Source organism: Canis lupus, chromosome 6 (assembly GCF_003254725.2).
Source record: "Canis lupus dingo isolate Sandy chromosome 6, ASM325472v2, whole genome shotgun sequence".
Classification (NCBI taxonomy): Eukaryota; Metazoa; Chordata; class Mammalia; order Carnivora; family Canidae; genus Canis; species Canis lupus.
This window is the reverse complement of record NC_064248.1, coordinates 5,575,686-5,599,820: the sequence shown is the minus strand read 5'-3', so window position 1 is coordinate 5,599,820 and position 24,135 is coordinate 5,575,686. Positions and strand designations below refer to the sequence as shown.

Below are 24,135 nucleotides of genomic sequence, written 5' to 3'. Positions count from 1 at the left end.
TGAAAAAAAAATTTTTTTTGACTATCAATTTAAAAGGATAATTTATACATTTGCATTTTCTTTTAAACTGTAGTGCCAAGTAAAGTTGCCAATCTTCCTGAATAGCTGATAAGGGTTTCGTTTTGTTTTGTTTTTCGTTTGTTTTTCAAGGACATTTGTTTTGGCTACATGTGAGGCTCAGGACTGAACTTAAGATCCATCAATTGGGCAGACCTTCTTGAGCAAAGGTTCATTTTAGGGATTTCTAATTTTATTTCTTTTTTTTAATTTTAATTTAATTTTTATTTTTTTAAGATTTTATTTATTTATTCATGAGAGCCTGACATGGGACTCAATCCCGGGACTCCAGGATCACGCTCTGGGCCGAAGGCAGGCACTAAACCCCTGAGCCACCTAGGGATCCCCAGACTTCTAATTTTATTTCTAAGTATTTGCCATTAGATATAATTTCTAAAGATTAATGAAAGTTAAGTGAACTAAAATGGGCTCTTTGGCTTTGTCTGATGAAGTTATATATGTTAGATATATGTTACTATACTAATATAAATTGTGATACTTTAGTGATACTTTATATTCTATTATGAAGTGTTTGTGAAATGGAACCACTGAATGAAGCACTAACCTAATTTTCTTCCCTTTGGAAAATTAATCCTGTGGAGATTGGCTCTTACAAACGTGAATTAAAATATCTGTCTGTGATAATAGGCAAGTAATAATTAAATTCTGGGAGTTACAGGTCCAAGTGTAGTGTCTGGTGAACTGATCTTATCTGAGATGTTATGTCCAATTCCCAAATTCCAAGTTTGGGACAAACTTGAACATTTTGAGGATGGTGTAGTAAAGTGTAATTTACTAATCCCTGTAACAAAGGATGTTACAGGGAAAGCACAGGACATACTGGGGATGCTTAGTTTAGGGATGAGCACGTGGAGGAGCACAATGCGTTGAAAGGGCTTTTTTGTAAAAGAAGGCTCTTGAGGATGTGACAGGGACAGCTTTTTTTTTTTTTAAGATTTTATTTATTTATTCATAGAGACACAGAGAGAGAGAGAGAGAGGGGCAGAGACACAGGCAGAGAGAGAAGCAGGCTCTATCATGCAGGGAACCCGATATGGGACTCGATCCCCGGTCTCCAGGATCACACCCCGGGCTGCAGGCGGCGCTAAACCGCTGGGCCGCTGGGGCTGCCCGACAGGGACAGATTTGATCCGTTAGGACTAATATTAAGCCAGTCCTGTGTTTGCAAGTTGTTCATTTAAAAAGTAGCAAGCTTAGAATGCCTGGCTGGCTTAGTCCTTGGAGCTTGGGACTCTTGATCTCTGGTTGTAAATCGAGCCCCATGTTGGGTGTAGAGATTACTTTTAAAAATAAAATCTTTTTTTTTTAATTTTTTATTTATTTATGACAGTCACACACACAGAGAGAGAGGCAGAGACACAGGCAGAGGGAGAAGCAGGTTCCGTGCACCGGGAGCCCGACGTGGGATTCGATCCCGGGTCTCCAGGATCGTGCCCTGGGCCAAAGGCAGGCGCCAAACCGCTGCGCCACCCAGGGATCCCAAAAATAAAATCTTAAACAATGTAGCAAACTCTGTTGGAGGATGTGTGGAAATTTAGGATACCTTAAAGAGAATTGGGCAAGAATACCAGTAACTAGTAACATTTTTTGAGTGCTTTTTATAAAAGCATTTACTGTTCTAAGCACTGCTTACATTAGGATACTTTTAATCTTCACAGCAATCCAGTGTCCCAAAGTAGGCAGGCGCCATCAACCTAAGCAGTGAGACTCAGAGACCATGCTCTTAATTATCACATTATACTAATTTCCAGTTCTGATATTAATGTTCAAAGTATAGGTAATGATAAACTCATAATTTCACTGAACTGTTTATAAACAAGATAGCTACAAGGTTGAAAATTATGCGAACTTACCTGGGATCAAATTATTGAATACACTTTCTGACATAGGCGTTCTAGCTAGAGATCTGCTATTTGACAGCCTTCATTGTGACTAAGTTCTAGTTTTGGGGGGGAAACATCAGCCAGGAACCTAGGATTCATTGTTGAATTCAGCACAAGTGTCGAGAGTGCTTAATGTGTGCCAGGTGCTGTGTTGGTGCTGGGGTGAGCGCATCTCCCCTGCCACCCTTAGTGAATAGACACACAGTCAATGGTAAATACTGTCCAAATTAAAAAACCCCCAGTTTACCTTTGATGTGTAGTCTGTAGAGAAGTTTGATAACCTTTGAAGTGTAATATGTCTGGGCGTATTGACCTTCAGGGATTTCTAGTTACTTCCTCCTTTAAACACAAGAAGAGAGAAAAATAGCCCATTCCCAGTTTTATTTAGCTAATAGAGGCAGGACTTAAACACCCATGAAATAAGGCAAAAATAGAAAAATGGTGATTAGCTTATTAGCACATATGTACTTAGTGGTTTAAAAATTACTTGGGATGCTCTTAAACTGACAAAATAGGTACAAGATCAGCAAACAAAAATTTTCCATATACCCTTCACCCAGAAACCCCATTCAGGTTTTGGCAGATGTCCCTTTATAACAAAAGGGTGTATTTGATCCAGGATCACATTTTCACCCAGTTGTCTTGTCCCTCACTTTACAACAGTTCCTTAGCCTTTGAATTCTATGCCCTTTACCTTTTCGAAGATTACGCGGTAGTCATTTGACAGAATGTCCTTCAAGTTTGGTTTGTCCAATGTAATTAGGCAGGAATATCACGGTGTTCTCAGTACATTCTGATGGGTGGGATGTGAGGTCTGTTTGTCCCCTGACTAGTGTTAACTTCTATCACTTGGTGTGTGCCATGCTTTACTTCGTTAATTAGCATTTTGTGTGGCAATACTTTGGGGATAATGAAACTATCTCTTAGAATTGAGGAATTTGTTTTTTTCTTGAGGGTGGGTTTTTTTATTTTTTAGAATGAAGGTTGCGCATGGACCTAAAAATCCTGTTACAGTTGTTATTTAAGTCTCTGAATACTAAGTGTTTTTCTGGAATTTAAATATTGTGGATACTGGAATTTGGGAAGCAATAATCAGATTAAATTTTACAGTATATGATGTGGTTTGAGAGAACATCAAGAATTAAGAGCAAAAAAAAAAAAGAATTAAGAGCAGTCAGATCTCTGTTAGATTCTACTTTAGAATTCTGCAATCTTGAGCAGTTTACCTTGTTTTTCCAAGTTATGAGTTGTTCTCCCGTTAAAAAGAAAAAAAGTTCTGCTTTGTAAAATGTGTCAGGCAGATGCCCCACTTCGGTAATGCCTGGGTGGCTCAGTTGGTTAAGCAGCTACCTGCAGCTCAGGTCATGATCCCAGGGTCCTGGGATCGAGCCCCACATTGGGCTCCCTGCTCTGTGAGGAGCCTGCTTCTCCGTCTCCCTCTGCCTGCTGCTCCCCTGCTTGTTTTCTCTCTCTCTCTCTGTGGAATAAATAAATAAAATCTTTTAAAAATCCAATCAAGTTCATTTCTTTGGTATCCTTCGGAAGACAAATTAATAGGGCCAGCGAATTACCTTAAAAAGGTCTTCTGTAGAAGCTACTAAGTAGACATAATTAGAACAACATAGCATGTTGAAAGAAATTTAAGACCCTTACGAATTCTGTGTTTGCAGTCTGAACTGATTATAGTAAACATAAACTGATGTTTTAGGGGATGAATGTTTCCTCTCCTCTAAAGAAAAACAGATTCTTTAGCTTTTACTACTTGTAATTACATGTAGAACATGGAGGTATTTAAATACCATCAATTTCAGAGATAGATTTAGGGAGCCTAGAAGATTGTCAGAATATAGTATATTTTTTAAATATTTTATTTATTTATTCGTTAGAGACACAGAGAGGCAGAGACACAGGCAGAGGGAGAAGCAGGCTCCCTGTAGGGAGCCCGATGTGGGACTTGATCCCAGGACCTGGGGATCATGACCTGAGCCAAAGGCAGATGCTCAACCACTAAGCCACCCAGGTGCCCCCAGAAGATAGTATTATGTGATGACCTAAATTAATTTTAATGGGACTGAATCTTGTTTAGGATAAAATCAGCTAATTGAACTATTTGATTCTTTCCATTTATTTTAGGCACCCTGTTACGACAAAATGTGTAACATCTTAGATGATGAATTTTAACTTTTCTGTTTCTATTCATATTTATCATTTTGAGAAAATTTATTTTATAAATTATAATTTATATTTAAAAGCCTGAGATGCCGTTTTACATTTTCCTTAGAATTAAGTGATACTTGAAATTATTTTATACTTCTCACTGAAGATGTTTCTGTTTATTTATATACTTCAGATGATAATGATGCCTTTTGTCATTAATTTTGTCAAAACTTGACACTTAGGGTTTCTTAATAAAATGAGTTGGTAAACTTGAGTTTTACCTCACACATAAATGATAACCAGAGACTAGATCTCATAGAATGGAGACAACTGGAACTAATACTGTAAAACCAAGAAAGGGATCTTAAAATACTGGCCCAGGAAAGGCCATTCATAATACAGGAAAGTCACACTGCATTTTTAAAAGATGTATTTCTTTTTTAAACTTTAAGTAGGGTGTACACCCAACATGGAGCTCGAACTCACAACCCTAAAATTAAGAGTTGCATGATCTCCTACTCAGCTAGTCAGGTGCCCCTCACTGGAATTTTGGGAGTAGAGGTCGGTAACTGAAGAAGTTTGGATGAAAGATTGTCCTGGTAAAAGTATTCTTTTGTTTATTTTTACCTCTTAAGCCTGTTGAATTATTACAGAATTGAATACCTTTACCTGTACTAAATACTATGTGTAGTCTTCCATAGACAATATCCTAGTGATAGATGTTTTAGGAACTTTTGAATATTTTCTTGGTTTTAATTGATCCAGGTATCTGGCTGGGGTTTAGTGGTGTTATGGCTCTTGTACAAAACATTGAGTTAGGAAAGTTAATGATTTCTGCAGTCTTGAAGTTTATTTCACCTTACCTAAGTAACTGTGCAAGGTAGATCTTTTTTTTTTTTTAAAGATTTTACTAAAAAAAAAAAAAAAAATTTTATTTATTTATTCATGAGAGACACACACACACACAGAGAGAGAGAGAGAGAGAGGCAGAGACACAGGCAGAGAGAGAAGCAGGCTCCATGCAAGGAGCCCGACGTGGGACTCCATCCCGGGTCTCCAGGATCACGCCCTGGGCAGAAGGCAGGCGCTAAACCGCTGAGCCACCCGGGCTGCCCAAGGTAGATCTTAATTGCCTAGTATAAGTAAATATAGTGGAGATAACCTTAGCAGTCTGTAGAAAATTGTGCAAAGAAAGTTTTTGAGAATAGAATAAAATAATGGGCCTGGTGCTGCTCACAATTTAACTCCTTTTCCTCCTGGTTGAGCAGTGGGTCCTGGGTTTTGGATTTTACTAAAATTTTACTAAGTTAAACTGTTGTTTAAACTCAACTCTGCGGGCTGTTCTTTGCTGTTAAGAGAAGATATGACTCCTGATTTCCTGTCAGCAGCGTTCTGTGACAGAAATTACGTGTTCACATAGATACTTGGCCTGTAACTCATTAATATTTTTTCTTTGAATCAAATCTTTTATTTTCTTCATAGAATGTGACTGATTGATATATAAAGTATTCCTCAATGTCTACTGTAATCTGTGCTTTATGGACAAAAAGGATACTATCCTTTTGCTTTAGTTTGTTTACAGTGGGTGGCAGTTAATTTACTGCATCATAAAGATTGCCTAGTATTACAGCTTTAATCACTGTGTAATTATTTACCTTGGGTTTCTTTTTATTTAACCTGCTTTTCTTTGAATATTATTGTGCATGAAAGAGGTCAGTTGGAATTTGGAGATATGGAGTCTAGTCACTTGTTATAAAATTAACTCTCTTTATGACCTTAGCAAGGCAGCTAATCTTTCTGGGTTGGGCTTCTCATTTATAAAACATAATGGAGCAAAGAGGTTGCACTAAAAATATCTTACTTTTTTTCCTTTGATCTAAGGAAAAATCTTATATGTTGTAAGACTGAAATGGGAAGATGCTTATTGAAATTAACAATATAAATACCAAAAAGAAATAGGGTAAGAATGTAAAGACAGGATCACTATAATATAGTGCCTTCCTCATTTAGCAGTCTGACCCGAAGCTTAACTTAGAAACAGAAGTACTGAAAATTCAGTAATATTTTAGAGATCATCATAATAAAAAATATTAAGAACCTCAGTGGGTTTTGTTGTTTTTGTTGTTTTTAGAGTGATAATGGCATGCATGAAAATGTTCATGAGGTCTCTGACTCGCTCTAAAATATGTTTTGTTATTTTGCTGTTGAGCATTAACAGCAAGGATCAATAAATTAAAAGGAGAAGTATGGTCAAATGAAAATTTATATGGAATTAATTACCGGCTTTTTTGAGGTTAGAACAGATCAGAGCAGTAAGAACACAAATAAACCTAATCCTTGAAATGGATCTCCAGCAAGAAACACAAGAAGGTTGTAAAGAATGTCTGGAGTCTGGTTTCAGATCAAAAAAAACATCGCATCCATTAAACAGTAGCTGATGAAGATGAGAGATGGATGAAACAGCAACAGTCCAATGAAGGTCATCTTTGAAACTCATAAAGGAGAATGAAAATCAAATCCGGGAAACACAGGATGAAGTCAGAAAACATTCAGAATGGGCAAATTGAGGATATTGAAAAAATGGGAAAGAAGATATAGCAGACTAAGATTGCTAATTTTTGTGTGCCAGGCCTGTTTTTCTCCTGATAGCAGTGTCCAGCTTTGCTTTCTTTTTAGTAGGCTCCATGCCCAGCTTGGGGCTTGAACTCAGAGCCCTGAGATTAGGTGTCCATGCTTTACGAACTGAGCTGGTCAGGCGAGCCCCTGCTTTGCCTTCTGAATAACTGCCTACCTTCCTATTCTATGTAGTTCTAGTTCACTGCAAATCAGAGTGAATTCCAGATAATCTTGTTTTGCCTAGCCACTGTAATTAGACCAGGTTCATGGCACAAACCCCCAGAACTTTTGTGCACCCGGTAGTGGGAAGATAGGATAGTCTGTTGCCTCTGGCATCACAGTACAGGTGTGTGGTAAGCTTAAAGATACATGTGGCCGTCATCTCTGTCTTAGGGAAGAAACCCATCTGCTTAAGAAGTAAAGACTATCAGAGTAGAGAGAACTCTAATGACATGTCTTGTGTTTCTGGATCTAGCTGTATGTGGAGCCAGTGCAACCTTTAAGCTAAATAATTAAGACAGTAAAATCCCTTTCTTGGGGTAGTTTGAAATAGGAATTTGTAACCTTACAATCTAAGATACTTAGTTCTGGTTGGGCACCTGGGTGGCTTAGTGATTGAGCGTCTGCCTTTGGCTCAGGGCATGATCCAGGGGTCCTGGGATTGAGTCCCACATCTGGCTCCCTGCAGGGAGCCTGCTTCTCCCTCTGCCTGTGTCTCTCATGAATAAGTAAAATAAAATAAAAAAAAATATAGTTCTGGCAAATTCATAAATTATTCTTCAGAATAAAGAGTATTATAAGATATGGGCAGTCTGGGTGGCTCAGCGGTTTAGCACTGCCTTCAGCTCAGGGTGTGATTCTGGAGACCCGGGATCGAGTCCCATGTCAGGCTCCCTGCATGGAGCCTGCTTCTTCTGCTTGTGTCTCTGCCTCTCTCTCTCTTTCTCTCTGTGTCTCTCATGAATAGGTAAAACCTTTAAAAAAAAAAAAAAAAAAAAAAAAAGGAAAAAGGAAATGGGAACTCAGGTAATAGAAGTGAAAATCACTTTTGTCCTGAAGGTATCTACCAGTTGTACCACCTCACAGGATGAGAGGCTCAGAAATTGAAGCCCAAAGCCTCCACAAAAGTCAGGGGTCAAATAGGAGACCCCCCCCCCCCAGTAAGATGAGACCCCAAATTGGATGAGGGTGATTGATAAGTAAGCCAGCCTGCATCCCTGTTTGTGGTCTGGGTTAACATCTGGGTGGCCCAAGCAGCCTAAAACCTTGAACTTGATTTATGGTAAACCCAGGCAAGGTAGTGTTCCCAGACATCTGGAGGAACCTACCTTATCCTAGGCTTCACATTTAAATTGATTTATTTTATTTTTTTGTAAGATTCCATTTATTCATGAGAGACATGGAGAGAGAAAGACAGAGACGTAGGCAGAGGGAGAAGCAGGTTCCCTGCAGGGAGCCAGATGTGGGACTCATTCCCAGGACCCCTGGATCATGCCATCTGGGACTCCGGGATCATACCCTGAGCTGAAGGCAGATAGATGCTCAACTGCTGAGCCACCCAAGCATCCCAAGTTAATTTCTTTTAATAATTTTTTAATGTAAAGTGAGCAGCACAGTATAAAAGATAATCAGGCATACATGGGAACAAGTACCATGAATATGAGCAAGAAACAACAGAAATACATCTGCTAAGACTTTTTTGAGTTGCCAGAGACTGTAAAACAACTACCTCTGTTATACTTTAGAAATAGGTCAGACTTTGAGCGCATGTGTGGTTTAGTTGGTTGTGAGAACAATTCCCATGTTGGGCTCCATGCTCAATGTGGAGTCTACTTAAGTTTCACCCTTTACGTCTACCCCTCTCTCTTCCCCTACCTGCCTCCAATAAATAAATAAAATCTTTATTTTTTAAAAAAAATTTTTATTTATTTGAGAAAGCATGAGAGAGAGAGCGAGCACAGGTAGGGTGAAGGGCAGAGGGAGAAAGAGAAGCAAGCTCCCCGCTAAGCAGGGAACCTGACATGGGCCTCCATCTGGGACTCCAGGATCACGACCTGAGCCAAAGGCAGATGCTTAACTGACTGAGCTACCCAGGCACCCTAAAATCTTTTTTTTTTTTTTTAAATAAATATGTTAGGCCTAAAAATCTCTAGAGAGTAGGAAACTATAAAATGTTACATAACAACAAATAGGAATTTTAGAAGTGAAAATTAATAAAAAAAAAGCCGATGGTTTTAACAGAATAAGCACAGATAAAGAAAGAATTCATGAAATGGAAGGTGAGTCTGAAGAAATAGTTTACTTAAGAGAGGACAAATGAGAAAAATACAGAAGAGGGTATATATGGTCTTAAGGACTAACATAACATTCCATCTGAATCTCAGTAGGGTGGGAGAATAAGAACCAGGATGGAGACAATATATGTGAAGAGACAAGAGCTGAGAATTTGCCCCAACGGAATCTTTAGTCAGGAAGCCCAGGGAAGGACATGCTGAATAAAAAAAGTACATCTAGATGCATAGTGAAATTATGGAATACCAAAGAAAGAAAACATAATAAAAACAGCAGGGGGCGGGGGAAAGGGGGATTACCTTCAAAGGAGACTCCAGATGACTTTTGAATAGCAGCAGTGGAAGCCAGTTTATAATGAAGTAACCTCACTGTGCTGAAAGAAGCTGTCGACCTAGATTTCTATTCCAGTGAAAATACCTTACAAGAATAAGGACTTTGAGCAAACAAAAACAGTTTGCCATGGGAAGGAAATTTTAAAGGATTAACTTCAGGCAGAAGGAAAGTATTGAGATGCAAAAAAGAATAAACAAAGACTTGTCTTAAGTATGTGACTAAAAAAAAATGAAAACTTGGGTAAAGCAAAAAAAAAATACTGCATTTGAAAATACAGAATTAAGACATATACAAAAGCTGTGAATAATCAAGGAGTGACTCATAATCAAAATTGAAAGAATGAATTGGAATTGAAACTTATTGATAATTTTGGGGCACTTGGCTGGCTCACTTGGTAGAGCATGTGATTCTCAATCTTGGGGTTGTGACTTCAAGCTCCATGTTGGGCATGGAGCCTAGTTTTTTTTTAAAAAAAGAAATTTATTGACAACTTATCTAAATATAAAGCCATCAGACATCGACTTAGTAATGGGCATAGGATCTGAGTCACCTAAGAAGAAATACAAATAACAAAACTATGAAAAGTGTTTCTTTAGTGAGCAAGGAAATTGATTTACTTTGGTAGTAATGAGATATTCATAGAGATTAGGTCCTAGCTCTTCAAAATGGTTTTTGAGGCCGATGAATTTAGTATGTTTTATTTTATTACTATTTTTAAAAAATGAACTTTTATTTTTATTTTTTTTTAAATTTGTTTATTCATAGAGACACAAAGAGAGAGAGGCAGAGACACAGGCAGAGGGAGAAGCAGGCCCCGTGCAGAGAGCCTGACCTGGGACTCATCCCAGGTCTCCAGGATCACGCCCTGGGCTGCAGGTGGCGCTAAACTGCTGTGCCACCAGGGCTACCCCAAAAATGAACTTTTTTTTTTTTTCTTAATTTTTATTTATTTATGATAGTCATACAGAGAGAGAGAGAGAGGCAAAGACATAGGCAGAGGGAGAAGCAGGCTCCATGCACCGGGAGCCCGACGTGGGATTCGATCCCGGATCTCCAGGATCGCGCCCTGGGCCAAAGGCAGGCGCCAAACCGCTGCGCCACCCAGGGATCCCCAAAAATGAACTTTTAAAAAGTAATCTCTACACTCAACATGAAGCTTAAACTCATGACCCTGAGATCAGGAATCATATGCTGCTGTACTGATGGAGCTAGCCAGGCACCTCAAATTTAGTGTGTGTGTATGTTTTTTTTTTTTTTTTTAAGACTATTTATTCATGAGAGATATATATAGAGAGAGGCAGAGACAGAGGTAGAGGGAGAAGCAGTCTCCTCGCAGGGAGCCTGATGTGGGACTCCTTCTGGGACTCTGGGATCATGCCCTGAGATAAAGACAGATGCTCAACTGCTGAGCCACCCAGGCATCCCAAATTTAGTATATTTTAAGCAATTATGGGAACAATAAAAATTTTGGCATTAGGTATCAAGAGCTATAAAGATATTCATGCTACTTATTGGAGAGCCTGGGTGGCTCAGTCAGTTGGGTGTCAGACTCTTGATCTTGGCCTAGGTCATGATCTCAGAGTCAGGGGATGGAGCCCCACATCAGGCTTTGTGCTTAGGGGGGTGCTGGTTGAGACACCCTTTCCCTCCCTCTGCCTGTTTCCTTCCCCCCACTTGTGCTCTCTCTCTTTTTAAGATTTTATTTATTCATGAGAGACACACAGAGAGAGAGAGAGAGAGGCAGAGACACAGGCAGAGGGAGAAGGAGGCCCCTTGCAGGGAGCCCTACATGGGACTCAAGGATCCTGGAGACCCAGAATCACGCCCTGGGCTGAAGGCGGCGCTAAATCGCTGAGCCACCCAGGCTGCCCTCTCTCTCTATTTTTTAAAATTTACTTATTTATTCAGAGAGACACAAAGAAGGAGAGGCAGAGACATAAGCAGAAGGAGAAGAGAAGCAAGTTCCTCGCAGGGAGCCCGATGTGGGACTCAATCCCAGATCCTGGGATCATGCCCTGAGTTGAAGGCAGATGCTCAGCCGCTAAGCCACCCAGGCATCCCTCTCTCTCTCTCTTTCAAATAAATAAACCTTTTAGAATACAAGTGTTGGCAGCCCCGGTGGCTCAGCGGTTTAGTGCTGCCTGCAGCCCAGGGCGTGATCCTGGAGACCCAGGATCGAGTCCCACGGCGGGCCCCCTGCATGGAGCCTGCTTCTCCCTCTGCCTGTGTCTCTGCCTCTCTCTCTCTGCATCTCTATGAATAAATAAATAAAATCTTTAAAAAAAATAAAATACGAGTGTTTATACTAATCTATTTCAGTATTAAGAATTTTAAAATATGGAAATAACGGCAAAGGGTATATTTATGAAAATGTTCAGAGAAATTGTATGACTCCATTTTGATGGGCTGTTATGTAGCTGTATAAATAATAATTTGTCCTGTTAAAATATGGAATGTGGCTACAAGTACACAGTGCTTGTTGATCATTGAGGCAAGTTCACTGCACTGATAGTGGGTTATCCTCTTTGGAATTTTACTAATTTATCTTGAGAATCTGTGTCTTGGATGTCTCATACATTTTAACTGTAGCATATCATAAAACTGTACTTGAGTGTTCTACTCAGGAAACCTACTTTGCTACTCTGTTCTGTGGGGATACTCTTTTTTTTTTTTTTTTCCTGTGGGATACTTTTTTTTTTTTTTTTTTTTTCCTGTGGGATACTCTTAACATCAATAATCAATCCTTGGGGGATGCCTGGGTGGCTCAGCCGTTGAGCATCTGTCATTGACTCAGGGCGTGATCCTGGAGTCCCTGGATCAAGTCCCGCATCGGGCTCCTTGCAGGGAGTCTGCTTCTCCTTCTGCCTGTGTCTCTGCCCCTCTCTCTGTGTCTCTCATGAATAAATAAATAAAATCTTAAAAAAAAAAAAATCAATCCTTGGTAGGTTGGCAGTGAAGAATGCCCAGATGGCATTATAGTGGACCTTTGTATCCTGGTTTATGTTCCCATGAATGATCTTTTTCCTTGGTTAATTCTTGTTACAGCTACCCCCACCACACTGGCTCAAGGAGTCATGAAAATTACTTCTCATGAATAAGTTTATTTTTTTTTAAATTTTTTTTTCATGAATAAGTTTAAATGAACTTCTTCAACATAGTGTAACCTCTATAGCCGTATAGTTTTTGTGATGAAGAAAATGTTCTTTGATCTTAAATATAGTAACCACCAGCTACATGTGGATATGGAACACTTGGAAGGTGACAAGTAATGCTAAAAGTTTAAATTTAAATAAAATAGGGCAGCCCTGGTGGCTTAGCGGTTTAGCGCTGCTGTCAGCTTTGGGTGTGATCCTGGAGACCCGGGATCGAGTCCCACGTCGGGTTCCCTGCATGGAGTCTGCTTCTTCCTCTGCCTGTGTCTCTGCCTCTCTTTCTCTCTGTGTCTCTCATGAATAAATAAATAAAATCTTTAAAAAAATAAAAAAAATAAAATAGTTACATGGGGCTATTCACTGCCATATTGGATAGTACATCTCTAATGGGATTTCCACCAGGTTGTTCCTTGACTGACTTGGATGACTGCCTTATAAAGAGATGACCTGAGCTCTTTGTAAGGTCTCCTTTCCCAAGACAGCATCAGAGATACACAGTGGGAAGCAAGGACTTTCTGTTACAAATCCCGAAATCAGAAGTCGTTCTCTTGTCTAACATGGGTTCACTCAGCAAATTGTCTCAGGTCAATTTTTTCTCCTTTTCCGTATATAAAAGATTCAAAAGGATCCACTGTTTTCTTTTGTATTTACTTATGGAGTATATGATCATTTTGTTCATTCTCCTTTTTGTTCCAAAGAATATGAGTACAGAGCTAACTCCCATTTTAGTTGCTTTCAGTGGTAATTTTTTTGTTGTTCATTTCTAGTGACACACACACACAGACACACACACACACACACGGTTTAAAATAATCCAGAAGTTCTTTTTTCTAAGCTCTGTGAATATACTTCTTTTGTGCTTTTGTACTCTTATTCTTTCTCCCTCATAGGGTTGTTGTGACTCTGAAATAGATCAATAAATAAAGCATGATGGGTATAGTGAATAGATCTTTAATTCTTTTTTTTTTGGTCTAATTCCTGTTTAAAATGAGGGGGCTCATAAAAGGTCAGAGGTAAGGGCAGCCTGGGTGGCTCAGCGGTTTAGCGCCGCCTTCAGCCTGATCCTGGAGACCCAGGATCTAGTCCCACATCGGGCCCCCTGCATGGAGCCTGCTTCTCCCTCTGCCTGTGTCTCTGCCTCTCTCTCTCTCTCTCTCTGTCTCTCATGAATAAATAAATAAAATTAAAAAAAAAAAAAAAGGTCAGAGGTGAAATGAAATTTCTAAGGAAGTGGTTGATTTAGTGTCTTTACTCACAGGAGGTCCCAGAGCTGCTTAGTGGTCTGGCGGCCTCCAGCCTCGTCTGCCAGTGCCTGTCATGACTCATGTGCCATAAGCTTGTGTCAGCAGCCTGGGCTGGTGTGTGTCCCTGGTGTCCGTTGTCACTGCCACTGTGTGATGGCAGTTCTTTCCTGGGAAGGAGAAAGGTAGCAGTCACCAGGTGAGGAGTGCAGGGAGAGTGGTCCTTGAATAGTCTTGACTCAAGATGATCTAGAGAAATGACCCGACCTATCTGGATGGGCAAAGAATAGTCCAGAGAATTTCTGTTGTGATGCAATGAATACTTTTCTTTAGCCAGAAAGCCCCAAACAAAACGCGTCCTTCCCCATCAAACCCTATTGGATTGGTCACCTCCAAGATTCTTTCCATTGATGAGTGCTATGCTAGGATGCTTCCAGAGAAGTTCTGATAATGAAATAGGGCCTGTTGTCGCCTGTGGCATCCCTATAGGGCTGTCAGTGTGGTGTCTTTCTCCCATTTCTTAACACTGATTGAGTGTGAATGACCTCATGGCAGATTTCTGGCAGTTGAAGGTGAGAAGTAGAGATTGTAGTGGGCAGAAAATTGTCCCAGTGTTGTGTTCTGGCACGGAATGTGGCTGTAACCTTTGACACATCATTAAATTTGTAAAATGAGAACATGTCTCCCTTTTCACGTCTCCCTTATCTCTTTCTGGAGAATTGAAGGAAAAGTGAGATTAGTTTTTTTATTTACTTATTTTTTAAAAAGGTTTTATTTATTTATTTGAAAGAGAGCACAGCCAGAAGGAGGAGCAGAGGCAGAGGCAGAAGCAGAGGCAGAGGGAGAGGGAGAAGCAGACTACCAGCTGAGCAGGGATCCTAAAGCAGGGCTAGGTCCCAGTTCCCATGACCTGAGCCAAAGGCAGACACTTCAGCGACTGAGCCACCCAGGCACCTGGAAAAGCGAGATTAGCTAAGAAATACTATGAACTTTCAGAAATAATGACAGTATATTCTGATTATGGCAAGATAATATCCCTTTGTTGTCCATTTTGAGCCACATTTCAGTATAAATTTACTTAAACTTACGTATTCAGGAGAAAAGAATGGGACTCAGGCTATTAGGGAAAGTAATTTCTGTGTCTTAAGCATTCTCTTGCTTAATACTGCTTTTCCTGATTCTATCTCTATTCAGGATAGAGATCTTGTTTTGAAAAACAAAATTGCTTCTATGTGTTCACAGATTCAGGGATAAGTGTCAGTTGTTTTTGTTATTGTTTTCTGTTGTAAAGTGTTATTTCCTAAGTATGTACACTTTACTTGCTGATGCCCAAATCTAGCCTAGCAGGTAACTTACCTGGTAAGAGATGGTGGAGCAAGAGCACATTTTTTTTTTTTTTTAAGATTTTATTTATTTATTCATGAGAGACACAGAGAGACAGAGAGAAAGGCACAGACACAGGCAGAGGGAGAAGCAGGCTACATTCCATCTATGCAGGGAGCCTGATGCGGGACTCGATCCCGGGTCCCCAGGACCACACCCTGGGCTGAAGACAGCACTAAACTGCTGAGCCACCCGGGCTGCCCCCAATTTTTTTTTTTTTTTTTTTTTCTTAAAGTAAGCTCTATGCCCAATGTGGGGCTTGAATTTAGGACTCCAAGATCAAGAGTCACACATTCTACTGACTGAGCCAGCCAGGTGCTCCTAGAAAAAGGTTTTTTTAGTGTTAGTGTTTTTGTTTTTTTGAGAGAGCCCAGGCACTGGGGTGGATATTGGGGGAGGGACAGAGGGAGAGAGAGAGAATCTTAAGCAGGCTCCACACCCAGCACAGAGCCATCCTAGGGGTTTGATCTCACTACCCTGACATCATGAACTGAGCCAAAAATCAAGAGTCAGACGTTTAACCCACTGAGCCACCCAGGTGCCCCAGTATTAGTATTTTAAAAATATGCTTTTGATTTTGGCTTTTGATTTTTAAAATATGCTTTTGAGTGTCTTTATGTGACATGTTTTTGCTTTTCAATTTTCAATTTTTTTTTTTTTAAAGCTCTGTGCCCAGTGTGGGGCTTGACCTCACTATCCTGAGATCAGGGGTTGCATGCTTTACTGACTGAGCCAGCCAGACACCCCTTCAATTTTAAATTTTTATAAGATAGACATAACAAAATTTACCATCTTAACCATCCTTGGCATTAAGCACGTTCATATTGTTTTGCAACCATTACCACCATTTAGTTCCAGAACTTTTCATCATCCCAAACTAAAATTCTGTGCATATTAACAATAAATCCCCACTACACGCTCCTCCCAGTCCCTGGTGACCATCATTCTATACTCTGTCTCTGTGAGTTTGACTATTATATAGATATCTCATATGAGTAGAATCATAATATTTGTCTAGCTTATTTCATTTAGGATAATCTTTTCAAGGTTCATTTATGTTGTAGCATGTCTCAGAACTTTTCTCTTTAAGGCTGAATTATATTCAATTGTATGTATGTATCCCATTTTGTGCTTCCATTGAGCTGACAGTGGACATCTGGGTTGTTTCTACCTCTTGGCTATTGTGAGTAACGCTTCTGTGAACATGGGTATAGATGTATCTGAGTGCCTGCTTTCATTTCTTTTGGGTATATACCCAGAAGTGGAATTGCTGTGTCACGGTAATTCTGTTGAATTTTTAAGGAACCGGCAAATTGTTTTCCACCATGCATGCACCATCTTCTATTCCTGACAGCCGTATACAAAGGTTCCAATTTCTCCTATTTAGTGTTTATGTGTTGCGTTTTATTTTTATTTTATTTTATTTTATTTATTTATTTAAAAATTTTTTTACAAACTCTTATGTCGAGGGCTTTCTCTTTTTTTTTTTAATTAAAGATTTTATTTATTTATTTATGAGAGATAGAGATAGAGAGAGAGAGAGAGAGAGAGAGAGAGAGAGACACGGACACAGGCAGAGGGAGTAGCAGGCTCCATGCAGGTAGCCCGAGGTGGGACTCTATCGCAGATCCCAGGATCATGTCCTGAGCCAAAGGCAGATGCTCTACCGCTGAGCCACCCAGGCGTCTGTATGTGTTGCATTTTTATAGTGTTGGAGATTGAGCTCAAGTTCCTTGCTGATAGCCAAGTATCAGAAAATGTTTTCTACAGAGAGTAATAGTGCTGTATTATAAAGTAATCTTAGATGTTATTTGTCCTGCCCCCTATTTTCTTCTTAGTAAGAACAAAGAAATTCTCTTCGTCCAGCGTCCTTCTGCCTTAACCCACTGCACATGTGCCTGGGAGGGAGGGGGAGCGTTGCATCTATGTCCTATGTTGAACTGTGATAAACTGTCACTGGATGGTGGAATGCCTTACCTCTGACTCTCACTTGGGGCAATTTTTGTTTGTTTTGAATTTATTTGAGAGACAGAGAACATGAGCCGAAGGAGAGGGAGAAGCAGACTCCCTGCCGAGCAGGGAGTCCAACTAGGGACTCAGTCTCAGCACCCGGGGATCATGACCTGAGCTGAAGGTAGACGGTTAACTGACTGAGCCACGCAGGCACCCCTGTATTAGGAGAAATTTTAACTGGTTGTTGATGACATCTGAGTTTATTTTGGAGACTATACTGGCCTAATTTTGTAGAAATTAGCTGGAAAGTTAGAGGACTGATTTTTTTTCTATCTTAGAGGATGGGAGTTTTGGACAAATTGGTCAGTTCCTGAGCTGCTTTTCTCTTAGGCAAGAAAACTAAATTAGGCAGTCTGTGGAGGACTCTCATAGCTCTGAATGTCTGTTTGGAAGGACATTGTGGATTTCTGCCACTCACTTTCTATTTCTTTCCTAGGGATCATGGCCCAAGTAGCAATGTCTACCCTGCCCGTTGAAGACGAGGAGTCCTCAGAGAGCAGGATGGTGGTGACATTCCTCATGTCTGCTCTGGAGTCCATGGTGAGATGGCTTTATAGTTCTAGAAAATGTCTGTAGTTGAATAGGCTTGAGCTCATAGGTGAGATTGATTTTTTTTTTTTTTTTGTAAACTTGCATGTTTTTTGGTTTTAGAAGAAGAGTACTTTTGCTTGAATAATAGTTAATATAAGCCTTTCAAATGATTTTATTTTTATTTTTATTTTTTTCAAATGATTTTATTACCATGTTTCAGAATGTTCTTAACCTGTTTAACTTTTTACATTTAATTTCAGTTGTTTACCTACCAGTGTCTTAAGCAGTTTCTTGTTTTGCAAACAGTAGCTTTGAATTTATCTTTAACAGTAGATTTCTTTCATATAATCTTGGGCAATACATGAATCTTGCTTTGTTGTTTCATAAATACTGCCTTTGGTGAGACGGATGTCCACCTAAGTGTGGATAAAATAGGCACGCACCCTCACACATTTCCTTTCAGGTGAGCAGCTACTGTATATCTCATGTAAATAAAATGTTAACAAAATGATAGGGCAGCATTATTCCTCATGCTGGGAACAATTGTTGGCTTACCTCTAGGTCAGAAGTTCTATGCTGTGGCTTTATTATATTTCAAAAGATTTGTGATCATCTCAGTTGGCATAAAATTATTTATTCAAAATAATGTTTTAGATCAATATCATGCAGATAATTTCTATTTATGATGGTTATTGTGTAAATAAAAACCAAATAGAGGAAAGCTGTAGTTTGCAACAAATGACAGAGAACATAGTGTATTTGGCCAAAAAAAAAAAAAAAAAAAGCAAAAGAAAATCCCCAAACTCAAGTCTTTATAGTATGTCAAGTTAAAATTCTAGATGAGTAAAAGAAAATAATATATTAGGACAAATTTAAAAACCAGAAGAAAAATATATAATCCTATTTAATTCCAGAAACATCTTTTCTAATGCCTAAAATAAGTGAGATATTTTTATGAATCAATAGGAAAAAACACTATTAACATAGTAGAAAAGTAGGCAAATAGTATGTTAATTTACAGAGAAATATCTAAGGTACAGTACTCTTTAATACAACCATTCACTGGATTATTACTGTTTTTAAAGATTTTATTATTATTTTTTAAAAGATTTTATTTATTCCTGAGAGACACAGAAAGAGAGGCAGAGACACAGGCAGAGGGAGAAGCAGGCTGCATGCAGGGAGCCCGATGTGGGACTCGATTCTGGATCCTGGGATCACGCCCTGAGCTGAAGACAGATGCTCAACTGCTGAGCCACCCAGGCGTCCCAACATAGTGGATGTTGTGATGTGGCTTCAAACTTCCCTTTTGACTGATGGCAATAATCCTCCCAGCTGCTGCGAGTATTTGAGGCTCCCTTGCCCAAGGTCTCCCCTTTCTATGGGAGGGCCATCCCAGCTCCAGAGCTCTCCAGATGCAGTTGCACCAGTGATCAACTCCCCCTCTGCCGAAACCTGCATCCGTCACATCTCCTGGGTGTTGCTATTGAGAGAGTACTCTCCACAAAGCCTGAATAGAAATCTGAGTCTGCTTCATGGGAATTTGACCTATCACAGGTTACAAGGGATTTCTGCCTTTTTTTCTTACAAATTCTCTTTTCCTGTTTAAAATTGGGGTTAGAAACTATCTAGAAAGAGAGATACCTATAAAAAACGGTGACCCTCTTTTTATATGATGATCTAAGGCCAGAAACTAGGAACTTCATCTAATTCCAGTTACTGTAATAAGACAATTGAAGTGATAAGATTTTTTTTATCCATCCAGCAGAAATAGTACTTTCAGACATCTGTATATAACATAAGGTTTGTTATTTGTATTTTAGTGTAAAGAACTGGCCAAGTCCAAGGCAGAAGTGGCCTGCATTGCAGTGTATGAGACAGATGTGTTTGTTGTTGGAACTGAGAGAGGACGTGCTTTTGTCAACACCAGAAAGGATTTTCAGAAAGATTTTGTAAAATACTGTAAGTATTATATTTTTATCATTTGTATTTCATAAATATTGTGCCTAAATATTTGTGGATAACAAATGTCTTATTTCTTTCTTTCTTTTTTTTTTTTTTTTTTAAAGATTTTATTTATTTATTCATGAGAGGCAGAGACACAGGCAGAGGGAGAAGCAGGCTCCACGCAGGGAGCCCGATGTGGGACTCGATCCCGGGACTCCAGGATCACGCCCTGGGCCGAAGGGAGGCACTCAACCACTGAGCCACCCAGGCGTCCCCAATATCTTACTTTCTAAAGCAGAATGATATTTATACTAAAAAGACTTTCTAAAATGTCTAGAGAGACATTTCAAAATGCTCAGTGTTCCCAACATGATAATATATAAGGGTAAATACTGAAGAGTTTAAGAAAAATGGTAAATGTTTATTCTGTGTTCCTTGCTTGGTGTTACTTTGGATTGGTGGCACATATGAGAGACAAGGTAGAGAAATCTTGAATTGATTAAAGGTTCTTGTTTAAGTAAACAGTTATTTTCTTGATAGGTACTTGGTGTGTTCAAAGCAAGTCTTTGTGCATGAAATTCGCGTAAGCATGATATAAAATTAAACTGGCCTCTTTGATTCCCTCAGTAGAATCAACTTGTAAGGATTCTCAGTGTGTTTTGTGGTTCTTCAATTGGGAGTTCATCCAGTTGGTGAAAATTTAACTTGATATACAACAAAAACAGTAAATAAATTTGCTGTAGGCTGTTACTACCTATGATCTTACACAGACCGATTTTGTATCCATGTTTAACCTTACACTGCCTGCCAGTGTCATGTTGTCTCAGTGATCTAGCCTCTTTTTAAACATGGAAAGAACAAAATGGTGGGGATGTCTATAGGCATATTGTGTACGTGAGTGTGTCTTTAGGTGCCAAACTTAAATTTCCATTAGCAAGTTAGATCCAATTCATGATGAATTGAGATCATGGGTGAATAAAATAGTTTTCTTATTAACATTAATTTTTAGTCCTGTTAAAATGCATATTTTCACACTGTATATGTCTGCTTCCACCCCCACTATAATCTTTTAAGCTTTATGGTAGTATAATCTAGTTAAATTTTTTTCATTATTTCTGATTGTTTTGAGAATTTTTAAGGCTTTGATCATGTTTGTGTATTTAAGTTTATAGTAATGTTGTTTTGATTATGTGTATATCAGCTGCCATCTGTCCCATGAATACTATAATCCCACTGGCAGCTGTGTTTATATTCCCATTCCCTATACTGCCTTGCTTATGTGGTTCTCCAGTGGTTAGAACTAAGCATTTGGGGAATTGTCCATAGTTGCAAACTGTAGTCCCTGCCCATTAGTATTCATCCTTTCTTTTTTGTTACCAATAATTCAATGCCTTAGAAAATAATCTTTGGAAGTAATTCTTAAGTATGTAATATTTGTTTATATAAGGTATTTTGTACACAAAGGTCAATAGTAGTCTTCTGACACCTAATCAGTAGGTTTATGAGTCAGTTTTATAATTTCTTGGGGAAAATTCTCTTTCCCAAGGTTTGAAGCACTGTCCAGGAGCAATGAGATGATATGAATCACTCATAATTTAAAATATTTGAGTTATGACAATAAGAAGGAGAAACAAGTGAAATTTATTTTAGTAGTTATAGTTTAACCTGATCTATTTAAAACATTATCATTCAGCATCAACATAGAAGTGATTAATGGGATATTTTGCATACTCTTTTTACTGTTTTTAAAATCCAGTATGTATTGGCAATTTTACCACACATCTTTTTTTTTTTTTTTTTTAAGATTTTATTTATTTATTCATGAGAGACACAGAGAGGCAGACACAGGCAGAGGGAGAAGCAGGCTCCATGCAGGGAGCCTGACGCAGGACTCGATCTCGGGTCTCCAAGGTCATGTCCTGGGCCAAAGGCAGCACTAAACTGCTCAGCCACCTGGGCTGCCCTTTACCACACGTCTTAATTTGGATTAGTACACATTTCAGGTGGTCAGTAGCCACAGATGTCTAGTGGCTAATTGTTGAACTTCTTGAACCTGGAATTTTTTTTGTGGTGGTGTGATAATTTTATATTTAGGGATGCCTGGGTGGCTCGGGGTTGAGTGTTTGCCTTTGGCTCAGGGTGTGATCCCGCAGTCCTGGGATCGAGTCCCACATCGGGCTCCCTGTGTGGAGCCTGCTTCTCCCTCTACCTATGTCTCTGCCTCTCTCCCTGTGTCTCTCATGAATAAATAAATAAAATATTAAAGAAAGATAATCTTATATTTAAATTTGGAGTTGATTTAGTTGTCAATAAAAGTATTCATTTAGTGCATTAAGAAAAAGTTTGTAGCTGGTGAATTACTCTAAAGATACCTTTTTATTTTATTTTTTAGATTTTATTTATTTATTCATCAAAGACAGACACAAGCAGAGGGAGAAGCAGGCTTCCTGCGGGCAGCCTGATGCAGGACTTGATCCCGGGAATCACACCCAGAGCCAAAGGCAGACACTCAACCACTGAGCCACCTAGCCATCCCTAAAGATACCTTTTTATTTTTTATTTTTATTTTTTAATGATTTATTTTTTTTATTCATGAGAGACAGAGAGAGAGGGGAAGTAACACAGGCAGAGGGAGAAGCAGGCTTCCCACAGGGAGCCGATTCTGTGATCCGGAATCCAGGATCACAACCTGAGGCAAAGGCAGGCACCCAAATGCTGAGCCACCCAGGCGTCCCTAAAGATACCTTTTTAAAAAAAATATTTGTAGCAGGTCACCTGGGTAGCTCAGTGGTCGGACATCTGCCTTTGGCTTGGGTCATTATCCCGGTGTCCTGGGATCATCATGAGATTTAATTCCATGACCCTGAGATCATGACTTGAGCTGATGACAGGTGCTTAACCAACTGAGCCCCCCGGGTGCTCATTCCTCTTTGTCTTTTTATAACAAATCATAAATACTAGAATATAGAAAAAAGTATTCTTACCAAAGTCTAAATATTAAGATAATGAACATGAGCCTTTTATATCATTATTTTATAGGTGTTGAAGAAGAAGAAAAGGCTGCAGAAATGCATAAGATGAAATCTACAACCCCGGCAAATCGGATGAGTGTAGACGCTGTAGAGATTGAGACACTCAGAAAAACAGTTGAGGACTATTTCTGCTTTTGCTATGGTAAGGTTATACACCTGAATTTTCTAAAAGATATAAAATTGAGTTTGGTAAAGGGTGGATTGTGTAACTGGTTTCATAGTCAAACTGCACACTTTTGACAAACGGAGTGAATCAACTTCAAATCAGTGGGTTAACATCAGGAATGACTGTACTTTCCATTTCTAGTTTGAAGGAACCTGGAAACAAACATACCTATTAGATCTATGGGATAGGTGTTTTTGTTTTTAATCTTTTTCTTTTTATGAGCTGTTCAAGGTTTATAGGTAAAGAGGAAAGTAGATTTCCTGTGTACCCCCTGGCCCAATACTTGCATAGCTCCCTCCCACTACAACTGCCTACCCCCAACCTACATTAACTCAACATAATCACCCAAAGAGAATGGTTTATTTTTGCCCCCTGTGTTGATCTCACCAGTTCCTGAAAAAAACCCACCTTTTGTTAGTCTAAACATGTGGTAAGCAAAGCTCTTCAGAGAAACAGTGGAAGGGAGAAGATACTGGTTACACACTGTGAGGTTGTAGTAAATTTCATCTCTGGGGAATAGGGTTTCTAGCATCTGTGGCTCACTGCCTGATACACAACGACAGGGTGGTAGAGCACACCCAGTTGTGAATATCAGTTTTCTCTATCTAATAAGTTTTCGCTGAGAAGATTGGCCAAAAATTGCCTGATGTTTTATGATGACAATAGGACCTGTCAGGTTTCCATGTTCTAAGCCTGAATTGTATATGAAAAGGTTGTATTAAACCAGAGTGAGGCCATTGTAAAGAAAGACACTAGTGGAAAAAATCAGCCATTGTTCCTTTTGTTTTTGTGTAGGTTTTATATAAATATTTTATGTACTTTTCATTTTGACCTTTTGGATCTGTTTCAGGCTTAGAACTTCTAACGTGGGAATAGGGCCCTCTGCTATTTTGAAGTCATTTTGAAATCGGATATTACAAAACAGCATGAAGGCTATTTGTTAAGCTGTGATCAACTAATGATGGTTTTGTTTTTTAATCTCAACATTTAATGATGTTTACCCTCTTTCTACCTCACCCCTCTCCCTCACTCCCAGGGAAAGCTTTAGGCAAATCAACTGTGGTACCTGTTCCATATGAGAAGATGCTACGAGATCAGTCTGCTGTGGTCGTGCAGGGGCTTCCAGAAGGAGTTGCCTTTAAACACCCCGAGAACTATGATCTTGCCACCCTGAAGTGGATTTTAGAGAACAAAGCAGGGATTTCATTTATCATTAAGAGGTAAAGTACTTTACCCCTTGCTTATCAATAGTTTATTATATATCATTGAATATGCAGTTCATTTTAATATGTTTTTAAAATTCTTGTTTAC

At 39.2% G+C, this 24,135-nt stretch overlaps 1 protein-coding gene across 14 annotated transcripts in view; it reads left to right on the top strand.

The window, feature by feature from the left end:
* Positions 1-24,135, top strand: part of GTF2I (general transcription factor IIi) — a 114,065-nt gene that overhangs the window by 10,889 nt on the left and 79,041 nt on the right. For all 14 annotated transcript variants that reach the window (XM_025425772.3, XM_049111050.1, XM_025425768.3 and 11 more), the window contains exons 2-5: positions 17,585-17,688; positions 19,503-19,641; positions 22,666-22,800; positions 23,861-24,044. In XM_025425772.3, coding sequence (XP_025281557.1) covers positions 17,590-17,688; positions 19,503-19,641; positions 22,666-22,800; positions 23,861-24,044 — 557 coding nt within the window. In that variant the 5' untranslated portion in view covers positions 17,585-17,589. The remainder of the gene's footprint in view (positions 1-17,584; positions 17,689-19,502; positions 19,642-22,665; positions 22,801-23,860; positions 24,045-24,135) is intronic.